Source organism: Anomaloglossus baeobatrachus, chromosome 10 (genome assembly GCF_048569485.1).
Source record: "Anomaloglossus baeobatrachus isolate aAnoBae1 chromosome 10, aAnoBae1.hap1, whole genome shotgun sequence".
Lineage (NCBI taxonomy): Eukaryota > Metazoa > Chordata > Amphibia > Anura > Aromobatidae > Anomaloglossus > Anomaloglossus baeobatrachus.
The window spans coordinates 35,468,081-35,488,874 of NC_134362.1; the positions used below are offsets into that span (position 1 = coordinate 35,468,081).

General features: G+C 53.7%; 1 protein-coding gene across 1 annotated transcript in view; it reads right to left on the minus strand.

Annotated features, from left to right (window-relative positions):
• The window catches only part of CTCF (CCCTC-binding factor), a 115,428-nt gene that overhangs the window by 51,435 nt on the left and 43,199 nt on the right, over positions 1–20,794 (minus strand). Inside the window, exons 3-4 of the mRNA XM_075325890.1 lie at positions 16,625–16,795; positions 16,273–16,406 (exon numbers count right to left, since the gene is read on the minus strand). Of these exons, the coding sequence (XP_075182005.1) occupies positions 16,273–16,406; positions 16,625–16,795 (305 nt within the window). The remainder of the gene's footprint in view (positions 1–16,272; positions 16,407–16,624; positions 16,796–20,794) is intronic.

Sequence of the window (20,794 nt, forward strand, 5' to 3'; positions counted from 1 at the left end):
GAGTAGAGCATTGCTCACAGTGGGGGTACGTGGATCCCGCAGGCAACATAGCCCCACAAGAGGTACAGGCAGCGAAAAAAACCTGTGCCTTAGTAGCTTTGCTCCTTGTGGACGACATGCTGTTGTCTCCTAGGAGAGTGACCACAGAGTATATGGGGAAGAAGGGAATTTTGTTACTTACCGTAAATTCCTTTTCTTCTAGCTCCTATTGGGAGACCCAGACGATTGGGTGTATAGCTACTGCCTCCGGAGGCCACACAAAGCATTACACTAAAAAGTGTAAGGCCCCTCCCCTTCTGGCTATACACCCCCAGTGGGATCACTGGCTCACCAGTTTTAGTGCAAAAGCAAGAAGGAGGAAAGCCAATAACTGGTTTAAACAAATTCACTCCGAGTAATATCGGAGAACTGAAAAACCGTTCAACATGAACAACATGTGTACCCGAAACAACCCAAAAATCCCGAAGGACAACAGGGCGGGTGCTGGGTCTCCCAATAGGAGCTAGAAGAAAAGGAATTTACGGTAAGTAACAAAATTCCCTTCTTCTTCGTCGCTCCATTGGGAGACCCAGACGATTGGGACGTCCAAAAGCTGTCCCTGGGTGGGTAAAGAAATACCTCATGTTAGAGCTGCGAAGACAGCCCTCCCCTACGGGGAGGCAACTGCCGCCTGCAGGACTGTTCTACCTAGGCTGGCGTCCGCCGAAGCATAGGTATGCACCTGATAATGTTTGGTGAAAGTGTGCAGACTCGACCAGGTAGCTGCCTGGCACACCTGTTGAGCCGTAGCCTGGTGTCGTAATGCCCAGGACGCACCCACGGCTCTGGTTGAATGGGCCTTCAGCCCTGATGGAACCGGAAGCCCAGCAGAACGGTAGGCTTCAAGAATTGGTTCTTTGATCCATCGAGCCAGGGCGGCCTTAGAAGCCTGCGACCCTTTGCGCTGACCAGCGACAAGGACAAAGAGTGCCTCCGAACGGCGCAAGGGCGCCGTGCGGGAAAAGTAGATTCTGAGTGCTCTCACCAGATCTAACAAATGTAAATCGTTCTCATACCGATGAACTGCATGAGGACAAAACGAAGGCAAGGAGATATCCTGATTAAGATGAAAAGAGGATACCACCTTCGGGAGAAACTCCTGAATGGGGCGCAGCACTACCTTGTCCTGGTGGAAGACCAGGAAAGGAGCCTTGGATGACAGCGCTGCCAGCTCAGACACTCTCCGAAGAGATGTGATCGCTACCAGAAAAGCCACTTTCTGGGATAGTCTAGAAAGTGAAATCTCCCTCAGAGGCTCGAAGGGCGGCTTCTGGAGGGCAACTAGTACCCTGTTCAGATCCCATGGATCTAACGGCCGCTTGTACGGGGGAACGATATGGCAAACCCCCTGTAGGAACGTGCGCACCTTAGGAAGGCGTGCCAAACGCCTCTGAAAAAAGACGGATAGCGCCGATACCTGAACTTTAAGGGAGCCGAGCGCCAAACCTTTTTCTAACCCAGATTGCAGGAAAGAAAGAAAGGTAGGCAATGCAAATGGCCAGGGAGACACTCCCTGAGCAGAGCACCAGGATAAGAATATCCTCCACGTTCTGTGGTTCTTAGCGGACGTGGGCTTCCTAGCCTGTCTCATGGTGGCAACGACCCCGTGGAATAATCCTGAAGACGCTAGGATCCAGGACTCAAAGGCCCACAGTCAGGTTCAGGGCCGCAGAATTCCGATGGAAAAAACGGCCCTTGGGACAGTAAGTCTAGTCGGTCTGGTAGTGCCCACGGTTGGCCGACCGTGAGCTGCCACAGATCCGGATACCACGCCCTCCTCGGCCAGTCTGGGGCGACGAGTATGACGCGGCTGCAATCGGATCTGATCTTGCGTAGCACTCTGGGCAAGAGTGCCAGAGGTGGAAACACATAAGGGAGCCGGAACTGCGACCAATCTTGCACTAGGGCGTCTGCCGCCAGCGCTCTTTGATCGCGAGACCGTGCCATGAAGGTTGGGACCTTGTTGTTGTGCCGGGACGCCATTAGGTCGACGTCCGGCCTTCCCCAGCGGCGACAGATTTCCTGAAACACGTCCGGGTGAAGGGACCATTCCCCTGCGTCCATGCCCTGGCGACTGAGGAAGTCTGCCTCCCAGTTTTCTACGCCGGGGATGTGAACTGCGGATATGGTGGAGGCCGTGGCTTCCACCCACATCAGAATCCGCCGGACTTCCTGGAAGGCTTGCCGACTGCGTGTCCCTCCTTGGTGATTGATGTATGCCACCGCTGTGGAGTTGTCCGACTGAATTCGGATCTGCTTTCTTTCCAGCCACTGCTGGAAGGCTAGTAGGGCAAGATACACTGCTCTGATTACCAGAACATTGATCTGAAGGGTGGACTCCTGCTGAGTCCACGTACCCTGAGCCCTGTGGTGGAGAAAAACCGCTCCCCACCCTGACAGACTCGCGTCTGTCGTGACCACCGCGCAAGACGGTGGTAGGAAGGATCTTCCCTGTGATAATGAGGTGGGAAGAAGCCACCATTGCAGAGAGTCCTTGCCGTCTATGAAAAGGATACTTTCCTGTTCAGGGATGTTGACTTCCCGTCCCATTGGCGGAGAATGTCCCATTGAAGTGGACGCAGATGAAACTGCGCAAACGGAACCGCCTCCATTGCCGCCACCATCTTCCCGAGGAAGTGCATGAGGCGTCTTAAGGAGTGCGACTGACCTTGAAGGAGAGTCTGCACCCCAGTCTGTAGTGACCGCTGCTTGTCCAGCGGAAGCTTCACTACCGCTGAGAGGGTATGAACCTCCATGCCAAGATACGTTAGTGATTGGGTCGTGACAGGTTTGACTTTGAGAAGTTGATGATCCACCCGAACGTCTGGAGAGTCTCCAGCGCAACATTCAGGCTGAGTTGGCATGCCTCTTGAGAGGGTGCCTTGACAAGTAGATCGTCCAAGTAAGGGATCACAGAGTGTCCCTGTGAGTGCAAGACTGCTACCACTGCCGTCATGACCTTGGCGAACACCCGTGGGGCTGTCGCCAGCCCGAGTGGCAGAGCTACGAACTGAAGATGGTCGTTTCCTATCACGAAACGTAGAAAAACATTGGTGCTCTGTAGCAATCGGCACGTGGAGATAAGCATCTTTGATGTCTATTGATGCTAGGAAATTTCCTTGACATTGAGGCAATGACGGAGTGGAGGGTATCATCCGGAACCGCCTGGCCTCCACGTGCTTGTTGAGCAGTTTTAGGTCCAGAACGGAACGGAAAGAGCCATCCTTTTTTGGCACCACAACCAGATTGGAGGAAAACCGTGTCTTGTTCCTGAAGAGGAACCAGGATTACCACTCCTTCTGCCTGCAGAAGAGCATCTGCTCGGTGGGGAGGTGGGGACGTTCTGAAGAATCGAGTCGGAGAACGAGAACAGAACTCTGTCCTGTGCACGTGGGCACACTGTCCCTCACCCACCGGTCTGTGACCTGTGGCAGCTAAATGTCGCCAAAGGCGAGCGAGTCTGCCATCAACCGCGGATGCGGAGAGATGAGAGAGCTGAGAGTCATGAGGAGACCGCCTTGGTAGCGGTTCCTCCGGCTGCCTTCCTTGGGCGTGATTGAGCCCGGCCGGAAGCTGAGCCCCTCTGAGGCTTTTCAGCCCTTTTGGACGAGGACAATTGGGACCTGCCCGAGCCTGGGAAGGACCGAAACCTCGACTGTCCTTCCAGGACAGCAATAATAGGGTAAGTCGCAATGCAGACATTGCGAGGTTACGGACGCCCCTGCGGCACAGATGTACATGTGCTCAAGACCAGCTGCGCAAGAACAGCTGAAAAGCTTAGGGTGCCCATACGGCCGAGAATGCCGGAGCAACCGACACGCCGATAGCCTCATAGACAGATTTCAACCAGAGTCCATCTGTCTGTCAATGGCATCTGTAAGTGAAGTCCCATCTCCACTGCAACTATGGCTGTAGCCGCAAGCCTGGAGATTGGAGAATCCACCTTTGGACCCTGGGTCCAACGCTTGACCACGTCAGGGGGAAAGTGATAACGTGTATCCTTAATACGTTTGGAGAAAACGCTTATCTGGGAAGCGTGGTGTTCCTGGACTGCTTCTCTGAAGTCAGCGTGGCCAGAACAATACTCAATATACGTTTGAGCTACTGAAATGGGACTTCTCCTGCTGTGAAGCTGACTCCTCCGCTGGGGGAGCTGAGGGAGAAAAGATCCAACATTCCATTGATGGACGCTATAGGATCATTCCTTATGGCGTCACCATCCGGTGTAACCGGAGTGAGAGCGGTGTCAGGATCAAAGTCCTGATGAGCTACGTCTGACTCATCATACAGAGAGTCTTCCTGGGACCCCCCCCGGAGCACCGATTTTATTCCAAATGAGGGTGGCCAGGGAGCAATGATCCAGATTGCCCATGGCCTGTCCGGACTGCAAGTCTCTATCCCATTGCAACTCCGTCCCTGTCCTTGGACAGGGTTGAGAGGTGGTTCTTTTGGCCACGTCAAGTAGAGACCCCGGCTGACCAAGTGCTACAGGGGAGCATTGCACACAATGGGGTTCAGTGCCGTGGAACAGTATCACATGCAGTAAAAACAGCATGGAAAGCCTGTGTTGCTTATATGCTGCTGCCGACTTATAGAGCCAAGAATGGCGACCGTACAGTGCAATGTATATCATACAAGCATAAAGTACAAATGAACACTGCAGCACATGCAATACAAGCAGCATAGAAAGCCTGCTTTTCTGCTGCTGTAGACTAGCCATCTAGGGGAATATAGCCCAGAATAGCGACCATACAGTGCAATGTATAGCATACAAGCATAAGTACAAATGAACACTGCAACACCTGCAATACAAGCAGCATAGAAAAAAACCTGTGCCTCAGCACCCTTGCTTTTCTGCTGCTGTAGTCTAGCCATTCTATGGCGAATATAGCCAAGACTAGCGACCGTACAGTGCAGTGTATAGCATACAAGCATAAATACACATGAACACTTCAGTACGTGCAATACCCGCAGCCTAGAAAGCCTGTGCCTTAGCACCCATGCTTTCCTGCTGCTGATGTGTCGCCATCTAAGAGGGCATATAGCCACAAATAGCGACCTATGCAGTGTAAGCACAAAATACAAATGGACAAAACTGCGGTATTTAGTGTCAGCACTTCAGGTGCCGCTTACCGCCCGCCTATAAGCGGGTGTGTGGTCGCCCTAGTCCTGTGCCTGGTTGCCCAGAGTCCGATCTCTCAGCTCGGACTGCAGGAATGGCTGCCGGCGTCCTTCTCCAGCTCGTGTGAGTAGGGGCGGGCCGTGGGCGTGCCCCAAGTCAGAGCGGGAAACCGGCGTCCCACAGTGTCCAGTGAGAGGGCTGGAGCATGTAAATAAGGCTCCAGCCCTCGGCGCTGCTGATTGTACAGCGTCTCTCCCCTACCCTGATTGACAGGGTGGGGGCGGGAACGAAGCGGAGCTAGGCCGCAAAAGCCGGGGACTGGATTTATAAGCGCCGCCGCCGTAAAAGCGCGGTCGGCGCTAAGTCCCCGGCGCACTACAAGTCCCAGCCGCGCCGCCGCTCCCGGAGCGGTAGTTCCCAATAAATAAAGTCACTCAGCTAGGCTGCAGTGACTGTAACCCTTTACTGTCCCCGGCGCACTAGCACACCCAGCAAGTCTGGAGTGTGCTGTGCCTGTGTGTACGGGGACACAGAGTACCTGAATGGTGCAGGGCCATGTCCCTGAACGGCACTCCCGCTCCACATCCAGCAGGTTCAATGGGTCTGTGGATGGAGCCCGGCCTCAGGGCTTTGGGGCCGGTAAGATCCCACTTCCTCAGAGCCCCTCAGGGGGATGGGGAAGGAAAACAGCATGTGGGCTCCAGCCGCCGTACCAGCAATAGGTACCTCAACCTTACAAACCACCAGTGGGGTGAGAAGGGAGCATGCTGGGGGCCCCATATGGGCCCTCTTTTCTTCCATCCGATATAGTCAGCAGCTACTGCTGACTAAACAGTGGAGCTATGCGTGGATGTCTGACCTCCTTCGCACAAAGCTGAAAACTGGTGAGCCAGTGATCCCACTGGGGGTGTATAGCCAGAAGGGGAGGGGCCTTACACTTTTTAGTGTAATGCTTTGTGTGGCCTCCGGAGGCAGTAGCTATACACCCAATCGTCTGGGTCTCCCAATGGAGCGACGAAGAAATATTATTATATAATTAATCCATCCATCCATCCATCCATCGTGACCGGTGTGGCTTACCGACCGCTAACGAGCGGAGTGTGTCCTCCAGATTCCCTGTCTTGGATCCCCCGGAGCTGCTGAGCTGAGTTCACTGAGAAGCATCCACCAGCAGAATGCCAGAAAATGGCCGCCGGAGCTCTCAGGGGAGGAGTGGGGCAGAGGGCGGCGCCAGCAAAGAGCGGGAATCTGGGGTCCCCACAGTGGTCAGTGAGGGGGGAGGAAGACATGCAGGATGCTCCAGCCCTCACATCCGACGTCATGTCGGTAATCCCGCCCTTACCCCTGACAGGCAGGCCCGGGGGCGGGATTTTCGCGACTAGGCCGCGGTGAAGTCGGGGGACTAAATTTGAGGCCGCGCCCGACAAGCAGGCACGGTCGGCGCGGAAGTCCACCGGCCTCCTCAGTTTTACAACTACCCGCGGCTTCCGGGAAGAAGGTGCGCTCTCTGAACGATCCCCGATGGGGACACAGAGTACCTTTAAGTAGCAGGGCCCGGTCCCTGGGGTTGAAGAGGCTCCGGTCCAGCAGGTTCCACCAGGGGCTGCGGATGGAGCACGGTCCCAGCAAATGGATGACCGCTCAGGATCCCACTTCTCCCAGAGCCGCATAAGGGATGGTGAAGGAGACGGCATGTGGCTCCAGCCTCCGTACCCGCAATGGGTACCTCAACCTTAACAACACCGCCGACATAGTGGGGTGAGAAGGGAACATGCCGGGGGCCCCGTGGGGGTCCTCTTTTCTTCCAACCGACATAACTAAGTCTGAGAATGCATGAGTGGATGTGTGCCTCCTTCCACACAAAGCATAAAACTGAGGAGCCCGTGGTCCACGGGAGGGTGTATAGGCAGAGGGGAGGGGTTACACTTTTTAAAGTGTAATACTTTGTGTGGCCTCCAGAGGCAGAAGCTATACACCCAATTGTCTGGGTCTCCCAATGGAGCGACAAAGAAAAAATAAATTGAAGAATTGCTTTTCAAGACATTATCTATTAAACAAGTTCGAAAAGACAGTTCTGTTTTTTTTGTTTGTTTTTTTTTACAGTGTAACGCCAGGTTTATTGTCTCAGTCACAACATTAATCATGCCGGCCATGTGTTAACAGGACCACAATCTCATCTCACACAAGTAAAATCAGCACAGAATTAAAATCACTCATCTTGATATATCTTGATATCTGTTTTAAACAGAACTATTTCAAGCATCAATTCCCTTTTAATGGAACGACCCTGCTCTAATAATTCAATCAGCAGTGACATCAGCTGCCTTGTCCTTATTAAGGGCTCGTGTAGACCTCAGAGGATATGTAATGCACGCTGGCAGAGGGCCTCCCAACCAGAGCGTGACAGCCTCATCTAGAATATATATAATTGCCTTATTCTGTCTGTCTTGCTCCAAAATGACGTCATTACAGTGACAACTGTCGCCACACCGCGGGCTAGAGAGCCTGCGACCAACGGCTCAGCTAACTGAACAGCCCGAACTACAGGCCGACAGCCGACACTTTTCCCCGCACCCACATGGGAGCCCCGACTCCCAGGTGAGTGCTGCACCCCCGGGAGCCCACACCAGCAACCCAGCCGACACATACCCACCGCTCGTCTCTGCCCACCACACACATTACCCCACTCGGCTCTACCCCCCCCCCACACTCCGCATGTATGCACTGAACACAAACACCTGTCACCAGCCATGCAATCCCCAGCACTGACGTCCTCAGTGCCACGGCCCCGCTCGGCTCCACCCCCCTGCACACATTACCTCACTCTGCTCCACCCCCCCCGCACACATTACCCCACTCTGCTCCACCCCCCCGCACACATTACCCCACTCGGCTCCACCCACACCCCGCATGTATACACTGAACGAACACACCTGTCACCAGCCATGCAGTCCCCAGCACTGACGTCCTCAGTGCCACGGCCCCGCTCAGCTCCACACCCCCCTGCACTCCGCACACATTACCCCACTCGGCTCCGCCCCCCCGCATGTATACACTGAACACACATGAATAGTCATCTGTCCCCAGCCATGCAGTCCCCAGCACTGACGTCCTCAGCACCATGGCCCCGCTCGGCTCCAACCCCGCACACATTACCCCGCAGGATGGGGGCACATGTAAGGATGGTGGCTGCACCACAATGGGGTCACATACCAGCATTGGGCCACGTTAGAATCGGGCCACCTTCTAGTAGAAACATATGAAGCTGTCATGTTCCGGCTGGCAGACCCACAGCAAACAGGAGATCGGACTGAGAACCATGGACGTCTGCATGAGCCTTAACACTTTCTACTGAGCTAACAAGATCATTGAAATGAAAGAAAGTCATTCTGTGGAAGAGTTGAAAACTCAGTGGAAAGAAGGGAATTTTGTTTACTTACCGTAAATTCCTTTTCTTCTAGCTCCTATTGGGAGACCCAGACAATTGGGTGTATAGCTTCTGCCTCCGGAGGCCACACAAAGTATTACACTTTAAAAAGTGTAACCCCTCCCCTCTGCTATACACCCCCCCGTGCATCACCGGGCTCCTCAGTGTTGGTGCAAAAGCAGGAAGGAGGAAACTTATAAATTGGTCTAAGGTAAATTCAATCCGAAGGATGTTCGGAGAACTGAAACCATGAACCAAAAGAACAATTCAACATGAACAACATGTGTACACAAAAGAACAACAGCCCGAAGGGAACAGGGGCGGGTGCTGGGTCTCCCAATAGGAGCTAGAAGAAAAGGAATTTACGGTAAGTAAACAAAATTCCCTTCTTCTTTGTCGCTCCATTGGGAGACCCAGACAATTGGGACGTCCAAAAGCAGTCCCTGGGTGGGTAAAAGAATACCTCGATAAAAAGAGCCGAAAAACGGCCCCCTCTTACAGGTGGGCGACCGCCGCCTGAAGGACTCGCCTACCTAGGCTGGCATCTGCCGAAGCATAGGCATGCACCTGATAGTGTTTCGTGAAAGTGTGCAGACTCGACCAGGTAGCCGCCTGACACACCTGCTGAGCCGTAGCCTGGTGCCGCAATGCCCAGGATGCACCCACGGCTCTGGTAGAATGGGCCTTCAGCCCTGAAGGAATCGGAAGCCCAGAAGAACGGTAGGCTTCAAGAATCGGTTCCTTGATCCACCGAGCCAAGGTTGACTTGGAAGCCTGCGACCCCTTACGCTGGCCAGCGACAAGGACAAAGAGCGCATCCGAACGGCGCAGGGGCGCCGTGCGAGAAATGTAGAGCCGGAGTGCTCTCACGAGATCTAACAAGTGCAAATCCTTTTCACATTGGTGAACTGGATGAGGGCAAAAGGAAGGTAAGGAGATATCCTGATTGAGATGAAAAGGGGATACCACCTTAGGGAGAAATTCCGGGACCGGACGCAGAACCACCTTATCCTGGTGAAACACCAGGAAGGGGGCTTTGCATGACAGCGCTGCTAGCTCAGACACTCTCCGAAGTGATGTGACTGCCACTAGGAAGGCCACCTTCTGCAAAAGGCGTGATAGAGATACATCCCGCATCGGCTCGAAAGGTGGTTTCTGAAGAGCCGTTAGCACCCTGTTAAGATCCCAGGGTTCCAGCGGACGCTTGTAAGGTGGGACTATGTGGCAAACTCCCTGCAGGAACGTGCGGACCTGCGGAAGCCTGGCTAGACGCTTTTGAAAAAACACGGAAAGCGCCGATACTTGTCCCTTGAGAGAGCCGAGAGACAAACCCTTGTCCATTCCGGATTGAAGGAAAGAAAGGAAAGTGGGTAAGGCAAACGGCCAGGGGGTAAAACCCCGATCAGAGCACCAGGATAAGAAGATCCTCCAAGCCCTGTGATAGATCTTGGCGGACGTTGGTTTCCTGGCTTGTCTCATAGTGGCAATGACATCTTGAGATAACCCTGAGGACGCTAGGAGCCAGGACTCAATGGCCACACAGTCAGGTTGAGGGCCGCAGAATTCAGATGGAAAAATGGCCCTTGAGACAGCAAGTCTGGTCGGTCTGGGAGTGCCCATGGTTGACCCACCGTGAGGTGCCACAGATCCGGGTACCACGACCTCCTCGGCCAGTCTGGAGCGACGAGGATGGCGCGGCGGCAGTCGGACCTGATCTTGCGCAACACTCTGGGCAGCAGTGCCAGAGGAAATACATAAGGCAGTCGAAACTGCGACCAATCCTGAACTAATGCGTCCGCCGCCAGAGCTCTGTGATCTTGAGACCGTGCCATGAATGCCGGGACTTTGTTGTTGTGCCGAGACGCCATGAGGTCGACGTCCGGCGTTCCCCAGCGGCAACAGATCTTTGAAACACGTCCGGGTGAAGAGACCATTCCCCTGCGTCCATGCCCTGGCGACTGAGAAAGTCTGCTTCCCAGTTTTCTACGCCCGGGATGTGAACTGCGGAGATGGTGGAGGCTGTGGCTTCCGCCCACAGCAGAATCCGCCGAACTTCTTGGAAGGCCTGACGACTGCGTGTGCCGCCCTGGTGGTTGATGTACGCGACCGCCGTGGCGTTGTCCGACTGTATGCGGATCTGTCTGCCCTCCAGCCACCGATGGAACGCCTTTAGGGCTAGATACACTGCCCTTATCTCCAGAACATTGATCTGAAGAGAGGACTCTGTCGGAGTCCAGGTTCCCTGAACCCTGTGGTGGAGGAAGACCGCTCCCCACCCTGACAGACTCGCGTCCGTCGTGACCACAGCCCAGGACGGGGGCAGGAATGATTTTCCCTTCGACAAGGAAGTGGGAAGAAGCCACCACTGAAGAGAGGTTTTGGCTGCCAGTGAAAGAGAGACGTTCCTGTCTAGGGACGTCGACCTCCTGTCCCATTTGCGGAGAATGTCCCATTGAAGTGGACGCAGATGAAACTGCGCAAAGGGAACTGCCTCCATTGCTGCCACCATCTTCCCTAGGAAGTGCATGAGGCGCCTCAAGGGGTGTGACTGGGTCCGAAGGAGAGAGTGCACCCCCTGTCTGCAGCGAACGCTGTTTGTCCAGCGGAAGCTTCACTATCGCTGAGAGAGTATAAAACTCCATCCCGAGGTAAGTCAGTGATTGGGTCGGTGTCAATTTTGACTTTGGGAAATTGATGATCCACCCGAACCTCTGGAGAGTCTCCAGAGCAATGGTCAGGCTGTGTTGACATGCCACCCGGGAGGGTGCCTTGACTAGGAGATCGTCTAAGTAAGGGATCACCGAGTGGCCTTGAGAGTGTAGGACCGCCACCACGGATGCCATGACCTTGGTGAAGACCCGTGGGGCTGTCGCCAGGCCGAAAGGCAGTGCCACAAACTGAAAAAGTGCATCGGCTCGCTCGGGGGGCGGAGATGTTCTGAAGAAACGAGTCGGAGGACGAGAGCTGAGCTCTATCCTGTAACCGTGCGACAGAATGTCTCTCACCCATCGGTCTTGGACATGTGGCCACCAGGCGTCGCAAAAGCGGGAGAGCCTGCCACCGACCGAGGATGCGGCTTGGGGAGGCCGAAAGTCATGAGGAGGCCGCCTTGGAGGCGGTTCCTCCGGCGCTCTTTGGAGGACGTGACTTAGACCGCCATGCAGAAGAGTTCCTCTGGCCCTTCTCTGACCTGTTGGACGTGGAGGATTGGGACCTGGCTGAGGGCCGAAAGGACCGAAACCTCGATTGAATTTTTCGTTGCTGAGGTCTGTGTGGTTTGGACTGGGGTAAGGACAAGTCCTTTCCCTTGGATTGTTTAATAATTTCATCCAATTGCTCGCCAAACAAACGGTCGCCAGAAAATGGCAAACCGGTTAAGAACTTCTTGGAAGCAGAGTCTGCCTTCCATTCGCGTAGCCACATGGCCCTGCGGACTGCCACCGAATTGGCGGACGCTACCGCTGTACGGCTCGCTGAGTCTAGGACGGCGTTCATGGCGTAGGACGAAAAGGCCGATGCCTGAGAAGTCAAAGACACAACTTGCGGAGCAGAGGTACGTGTGACTGCATTAATCTCAGACAGACAAGCTGAGATAGCTTGGAGTGCCCAGACGGCTGCAAAGGCCGGAGCAAAAGACGCGCCTATGGCTTCATAGATGGATTTCATCAGGAGCTCTATTTGCCTCTCAGTGGCATCCTTGAGCGATGAACCATCTGCCACTGACACTACGGATCTAGCCGCCAGTCTAGAGACTGGAGGATCCACCTTGGGACACTGAGCCCAACCCTTAACTGCGTCAGAGGGGAAGGGGTAACGTGTGTCATTAAGGCGCTTAGTAAAGCGCTTGTCCGGAAATGCTCTGTGCTTCTGGACAGCATCTCTGAAGTTAGAGTGATCGAAAAACGCACTCCGTGTACGTTTGGGAAACCTAAACTGGTGTTTCTCCTGCTGTGAAGCCGACTCCTCTATAGGTGGAGTTGGGGGAGAAAGATCTAGCACCTGGTTGATGGACGCTATAAGGTCATTTACTATGGCGTCCCCTTCAGGTGTATCAAGATTGAGAGCAACGTCAGGATCAGAGCCCTGAGCTGCGACCTCCGCCTCATCCTCCAGAGAGTCCTCATGCTGAGACCCCGAACAGCGTGATGAAGCCGGGGAAGGTTCCCAGCAAGCCCGCTTAGCCGGTCTGGGACTGCGGTCCGTGTCGGAGTCCTCCCCGTGGGACCTAGGTGTCACCCCAGGAGCACTCTGCTGCATCGATCGAGAGGGGCCTGGGGGCGATGAACTCACAGTGCCCGGGGCCTGTGTGACCGATCTGGACTGCAAGGCTTCTAGTATCTTAGCAGACCTCTGTCCATAGACTGAGCCATGGATTGTGAAAGCGACTCAGAGTTTCTCAGCCAAAACTGCAAACTCTGTCCCTGCCACCTGGACAGTGGAAGCCGGTGGTTCTACCTGAGCCGAGGGTCCCACCAGTGCCCGAGGCTCCGGCTGAGTGAGTGCCACAGGGGCCGAGCATTGTACACAGTGAGGGTAGGTGGAACCTGCAGGTAACATAGCCGCACAAGAGGTACAGGTTGCAAAATAAGCCTGTGCCTTGGCACCCTTGCTCTTTGCGGACGACATGCTGTAGTCTCCTCTGAGAGTGATCACTGAGGGTATATAGCCAAAAGCAAAACAATGCGGCCGAACAGAGAAAATGTATACAAATATATATATATATTATATTATATTAATATATATATATATATTATATATATACACATATATACACACACACACAATATATATATATATATATATATATACACACATACACACACTTCGGCACCCAAGGGGGGCCAGCACCGGGTAACCGGTGTGGCTTACCGACCGCCCAAAGCGGTTGTGTGTCCACCAGATTCCCTGCCTGGGCCTCCCAGAGCTGTAGAGCTCGTTCTGAAATCCTCCACCGGCAGAAGTGATTGTAAATATGGCTGCCAGAGTTCTCAGGGGAGGAGGGAGCCGTGGGCGTGACTAATAAAGTGCGGGAATCTGGTGCCCCACAGTGCTCAGTGAGGGGGGAGGAGAACACCTAAGTATGCTTCAGCCCTCACTGCCGACGTCCAGTCGACCGTCCCGCCCTTACCCCTGACTGGCAGGCCCGGGGGCGGGAGTTATGGTACTAGGCCGCAGAAGCCGGGGACTAAATTTAATAACGCGGCCGGCAAACAGGCGCGGTCGGCGCGGTAGTCCTGGTCGTCACAAAAAAACAGCAGCCGCTGCAGCGTCTGTAACACAGGCGCTCCATGCACCGTCCCCAAGGGGACACAGAGTACCTTATAGATGCAGGGCCTGTCCCTGATGATACTCAGTCTCCTGTCCGTCAGATTCCCCCAGGGGCTGCGGAGGGAGCCCGGTCCCAGTGAATGGTGACCGGTTAGGATCCCACTTCTCCCAGAGCCTCTAAGGGATGGGGAAGGAAAAAACGGCATGTGGCTCCAGCCTTTGTACCCGCAATGGGTACCTCAACCTTAACAGCACCGCCGACTTAGTGGGGTGAGAAGGGAGCATGCCGGGGGCCCTGTTAGGGCCCTCTTTTCTTCCATCCGATACAATCAGCAGCTGTTGCTGACTAAAATGGGAGCTTGAGTGAATGTGTGCCTCCTTCAACACAAAGCATAAAACTGAGGAGCCCGTGATGCACGGGAGGGTGTATAGGCAGAGGGGAGGGGTTACACTTTTTAAAGTGTAATACTTTGTGTGGCCTCCGGAGGCAGAAGCTATACACCCAATTGTCTGGGTCTCCCAATGGAGCGACAGAAAATTTATTATACATATATATACATATATACACACACACACACACACACACACACACACACATATATACATTATATTTATTTTTTTTGGGACAAAGTTAATTTTCATGGCAGGAATGACTTGCAATTTTTTTTTTTGCACATTGTGGTGAAGCGATCAGACAATCTACAGTTAATGCAAATTGACACTTTAAAGCAGGGGTGGGGAACCTTTTTACTGCCGGGGGCCATTTGGAAAATTCTACCAACCTTCGGGGGCCGCACAAAAACATCAACTTGAAAATGACCCGGCTATAATTGGTCAAACAATTAACTCACCCCTATACCCCTACTGTGGCGGCCAGAGCTGATTCTCTTTGGTGCGCTGTGATGTTTGCTTCTCACAACTGCTTTTCCAGGTTTGTCTTTGTTTGAAGCGCAGATTGGTAAATCATATATATTACACAGGAGACACTGTACACACACACACCGCTCTGACACACTGCCCATATACTGCACACAGCCTTCACACAGTTGTCATATTGTACACTACCCATGACACACACTGGCCATATATAGTACACATGCACAGGAGATACTGTATACTGCACACAGCACTCACATGCCGTATACCGCACACACATAAGCCATACACAGCACTCAAGCCAAAAAGTTCTGCATGTAAACATGTGCACACCAGGAATTAGATATACCAATAAACCTTACAATATGAAACTTTATTAAGTGCCAAACACAGCACACACACCGCACACACGCCGTATACACAGCACATACACAGCTCACACACGCCGTATACACAGCACATACACAGCACACACGCCGTATACACAGCACATACACAGCACACACACAGCACACACGCCGTATACACAGCACACACGCCGTATACACAGCACACGCACATGTCGTATACACAACAGACGCTGGACACTTAAGTGACAAATACATTTGATATATGGTGGTATATATTAGATATAAACACACTTAGCGCAGATATAAGTACCTGCTGCTTAGTTGCCCTGTAAGATCAGGTGCAGCACAAGTGATGGATGCAGCAGCTCAGCTCAAGGGCTGGCTTCATTCTCGTCTTTTCTCTCCAAGACCTGCTAGCCATGAACAGCCGAGCACAGAATGGGAGTGTGAGAGGTAGAACGCACGGCACTATACAGCCTTCTATGTCCCGTGCAGGCCCCTCCCCCATCACTCTGATTCTAGCTGCAATCTCACAGGGAGCATGTAGGAGCAAGAGGGAGGAAGTCCCACCCCCATTGCTGTCTCCCGGCAATAGACAACATGAGCGGCTGCCAGAGCACCGCAGCCACCGGGAATCTGCTCCAGTGCCCCGGGGGCCACAGAAAAGGTCATCGCGGGCCGCATACGGCCCGCGGGCCGGAGGTTCCCCACCCCTGCTTTAAAGAGACACAGCTAAAAACAAAAAAATTTATATCAGGCTATGTGCGCATGTGTGCGTATTACATGCAGTTACGCTGCGATCTGCAGCGCAGCGTAACTGCATGCGTCCTGCATCCCCTGCACAGTCTATGGAGATTGTGCAGGAGCCGTGCGCACATGGCATATTAGAGCGCAGCGCTTCGGCTGCTGCCCGAATCACTGCATTCTAAGAAGTGACATGTCACTTCTTCCGTGCGCTTTGCCGGCAGCCCCTGCTCTGTCTATGGCAGGAGCTGCAGGCAGAGCGCACGTTCTCTGCTGGCACCATGCGCTTCAGAACGGAGCTTTTCAGCTGCGCTCTGAAGCGCACCTTTTAGGTGCGGTGCAGAGCGCACACGTGCGCATATAGCCTTAGTCTCAAAACTATTGGCAACAAATGTACTATCAAAATAATTAAAAAAAAAAAAATCCAAAACATTGCTATCACTTACCTCCACGCTGGCATAATCGCACATGGAACATTTAAAAGGTTTCTCATGAGTATGTTTGTAGCGGCGATGCCTCACCAACTCGCCGCTCGTCACGAAGGCCATGTCACAGTCTGGGCACTTATGAGGCCTGGTACCTAGTAATAAATGAGCAGGTACGTAATGTTAAAAGGAGATCACTGGAAAACTCATCTAAACAGGTCATTTTAAAGAAGGTAAAGCCGTAGCAAGCTTGGTAATTGCTTCGGAGAGATCTTGAAACAATTAAATTTATGAAGTTTATGCCAAGAAATCAACTTTACTTTATTGTCATATACGAATAAAACCAAAAAAAAAATTACAAAATAAAGCTGACCTGTATGGGTATTGAGATGGTTCCTAAGCAAGGTAACCGTTCTAAACGCTCGGCCACATAGATGGCATTTGTGAGGTCGTTCGTCGGTGTGACTCTTCATATGGCGATCAAGGTTTGACCGTCTCGGACAAGTATAACTACAAAGTTCACACTGAAAAGTCTTCTTGACACCTTCAAGAAAAAGAAAAAGTACAATTAGTCAAAATCAAGGCATTACAGGACATCTCAACATTTACGGGATTATCAAGCAGCTCTCGCTTTTGTATTGGGAGGTGATGGCGTTGATCGTGCACACATAATGCCGGATATCATGCATACAAGAACTTGTATGGCCACCTTACAAATGTTATCTGGCGCCCTTACTTCCAAATCAGAAGTACATGAAACCTGAGGATCGTGAGCGTGTCCTGGCTGCTACGTGCAAAAGAGACAATCAGTCCTGCACACATCCCAAAGCAGAAGCAAGTGGCTTTGGTCAACTGTGCTAAAGTTGCCATATAGCTGTCAAATAATGGCTACTGACACATTCTCAAGACACACACGCAGAGTTCGGCCAAGTGACCATGTTCTTCCACAAGCCACTGATTGACACCACCGGTAGTGGCATATCCTCGTTAACCCCTTCAGCCCCCGGGCACTTTCCGTTTTTCGCTCCCCTTCTTCCAAGAGCCGTAACTTTTTTTATTTTTCTGTCAATCTTGCCATATGAGGGCTTGTTTTTTGCGGGACGAGTTGTACTTTTAAATGAAACCATAAGTTTTACCAAATAGTGTACTGGAAAACGGCAAAAAAAAATTCCAAGTGCGAAAAATTGCAAAAAAAAAAAAGTGATCGTACAATAGTTTTTGGGATATTTTATTCACCGTGTTCACTATATGGTAAAACTGATGTATCTATGTGATGCCTCAGGTCAGTGCGAGTTTGTAGACACCAAACATGAATAGGTTTACTTGTATTTAACCCCTTCCCTACCTTTGACTCACCATATGCGTCATGAAACCTTGTGCCTTCCCCACCTTTGACGCACCGTATGCGTCATGGCGGGTTTCCGTTCCTGCAGCGTTGGTGACCGGGTTTACTGAAATGTCACCAGCGCTGCAGGTACATAAGGACTTGTAGTTGAGCCCAGGGGGGGTGGCTTTGCCCCCCCCCCCCGTGGCTACGATAGCTCTGATTGGCTTTTGAAAGTGTCACTTTCACATTCAAATCAGAACGATTGTAATATTTCACCAATGAAACTTGGTGAAATACTACACTCCAGCCATGGCTGATGATGCAATATCATCAGTCATTGGCTGGAGAAGGGAGATCTCCGTGTAATGCCCCCCCCCCCATCTGATTGGAGGTAGCGTCCATGTGACGCTATCCCTCCAATCAGATGTGGAGCAGCGATGTGACCGGTGGGTGGCCTCCCCCTTCAGCTTCATCCTGACCGTGGACTGCGACGCTGAAGAGGAGGGTCACCTGCTGCCGCTGCCACCGCAATCTGCCGCCACCGATCACCATCCGGTAAGTTTTTCTCCCCTCCTTGCTGTCTTTCCCTTTGTTTCTGTGCCGTCTTCCCCCTCCCTTCTGTGCTGTTCCACGCTCCCCTCTGCCGTCTTCCATTCCCCCCCCTGTTGTCCGATCCCACCCCGACCTTCGCTCCCCCCGCCGTCCGATTCTACCCCCCCCGCGATCACTGGGCAGCAGGGGGGGGGGGGGGCGATCACTGGGCAGCAGGAGGGGGCGATCACTGGGCAGCAGGAGGGGGGGGGCGATCACTGGGCAGCAGGAGGGGGGGCGATCACTGGGCAGCAGGAGGGGGGGGCGATCACTAGGCAGCAGGAGGGGGGGGCGATCACTGGGCAGCAGGAGGGGGGGGCGATCACTGGGCAGCAGGAGGGGGGGGGGGCGATCACTGGGCAGCAGGAGGGGGGGGGGGGCGATCACTGGGCAGCAGGAGGGGGGGGGGGGCGATCACTGGGCAGCAGGAGGGGGGGGCGATCACTGGGCAGCAGGAGGGGGGGGGCGATCACTGGGCAGCAGGAGGGGGGGGGGCGATCACTGGGCAGCAGGAGGGGGGGGGGCGATCACTGGGCAGCAGGAGGGGGGGGGGCGATCACTGGGCAGCAGGAGGGGGGGGGGCGATCACTGGGCAGCAGGAGGGGGGGGGGCCGATCACCCGGGCCCACCTGCGCCCCTGTGATTGCGGCCCACCTGCGCCCCTGCGATCTGCGCCCCACCTGCGCCCCTGTGATCGCCCCACCTGCGCCCCTGCGATCTGCGCCCCACCTGCGCCCTGCGCCCCTGCGATCTGCGCCCCTGCGATTATGCATCCCTGCGATTATGCATCCCTGCGACTGCGCCCCTGTGATTATGCGTCCCCCTGCGCCCCGATAATTACACCCCTGAGATTGCGTCCCTGTGATTGCATCCCCCTGCGCCCCGGTGATTGCACCCCAGTGATTACGGCTCCTGCATCTCCTCAGCCCTCTCCTGCAGTAGAAAGTTGCATCAAAACACTTGCACATACACACGCACACTAAAATAAAGTTAACGGTTTGGGGTGTTTTTGCACACGCGCACACAAATGTCCTGCTCGTCCCTCCGTAGCTGATAGTGAGGGAGAGGGTCCCACTTTTCTCTATTTCTCCCACTCTTCCTCCTCCAGTGACACAGACTTGACGTCGCAGGACAAGAAATCGTCCGGAGGCCGGGAGGAGAAGAGCCGGAGGCCATGGAGGAGAAGAGCCGGAGGCCATGGAGGAGAAGAGCCGGAGGCCATGGAGGAGAAGAGCCGGAGGCCATGGAGGAGAAGAGCCGGAGGCCATGGAGGAGAAGAGCCGGAGGCCATGGAGGAGAAGAGCCGGAGGCCATGGAGGAGAAGAGCCGGAGGCCATGGAGGAGAAGAGCCGGAGGCCATGGAGGAGAAGAGCCGGAGGCCCTGGAGGAGAAGAGCCGGAGGCCCTGGAGGAGAAGAGCCGGAGGCCCTGGAGGAGAAGAGCCGGAGGCCCTGGAGGAGAAGAGCCGGAGGCCCTGGAGGAGAAGAGCCGGAGGCCCTGGAGGAGAAGAGCCGGAGGCCCTGGAGGAGAAGAGCCGGAGGCCCTGGAGGAGAAGAGCCGGAGGCCCTGGAGGAGAAGAGCCGGAGGCCATGGAGGAGAAGAGCCGGAGGCCATGGAGGAGAAGAGCCGGAGGCCATGGAGGAGAAGAGCCGGAGGCCATGGAGGAGAAGAGCCGGAGGCCATGGAGGAGAAGAGCCGGAGGCCATGGAGGAGAAGAGCCGGAGGCCATGGAGGAGAAGAGCCGGAGGCCATGGAGGAAGACCCACAGTAAAGTTTGAGTAACCCCCAACCTAGCGCTAGTGCACTAAACCACACACACACACACCAAACTGAAGTACATTACACCACACTAACCTGAAATACACTACGTCAGGTTGGTATGCGGTGTGGTATAGTATACGTCAGGTTGGTGTGTGTGTGTGTGTGTGTGTAGTGTAGTATACATCAGGTTGGTGTGTGTGTGTGTGTGGTGTAGTGTAGTATACGTCAGGTGTGTGTGTGTGTGTGTGTGTGTGTGTGTGTGTGTGTTGTATACTACACCACACATCAACCTGACACACACCAACCTGAGGTACACTACCCTATACCACACTGCACACCAACCTTACTTAGTGTATGTTAGGTTGTTGTGTGGTGCATGTCAGGATGGTGTGTGTGGTGTATACTACACCACACATGCCAACCTGACCTACACTACACCAGATACCAACTTGACATACACTACGTCAGGTTGGTATGTGATGTAGTGTAGGTCAGGTTGGTATGTGTGGTGTAGTGTATGTCAGGTTGATGTGTGTGTGGTAAACACCACACACACCTACCTGATGTATAACACACACACACACACCTGATGTATACTACACTACACACACACACACACACACACACCAACCTGACGTATACTACACTACACTACACTACACACACACACACACACACCCCAACCTGACATACACTACATATTCTCCATACGCCACATGGTGTCCGTAAATAATTGGAGCTAATTTTCCATTCAAATTGTTAGCAGACACCATGTCGCGTATGGAGAGCCCCTGTGTGCCTACACATTGGTGCTCCCCCAAAAGTGACCCCCATTTTGGAAACTAGACCTCCCAAGGAACTTATC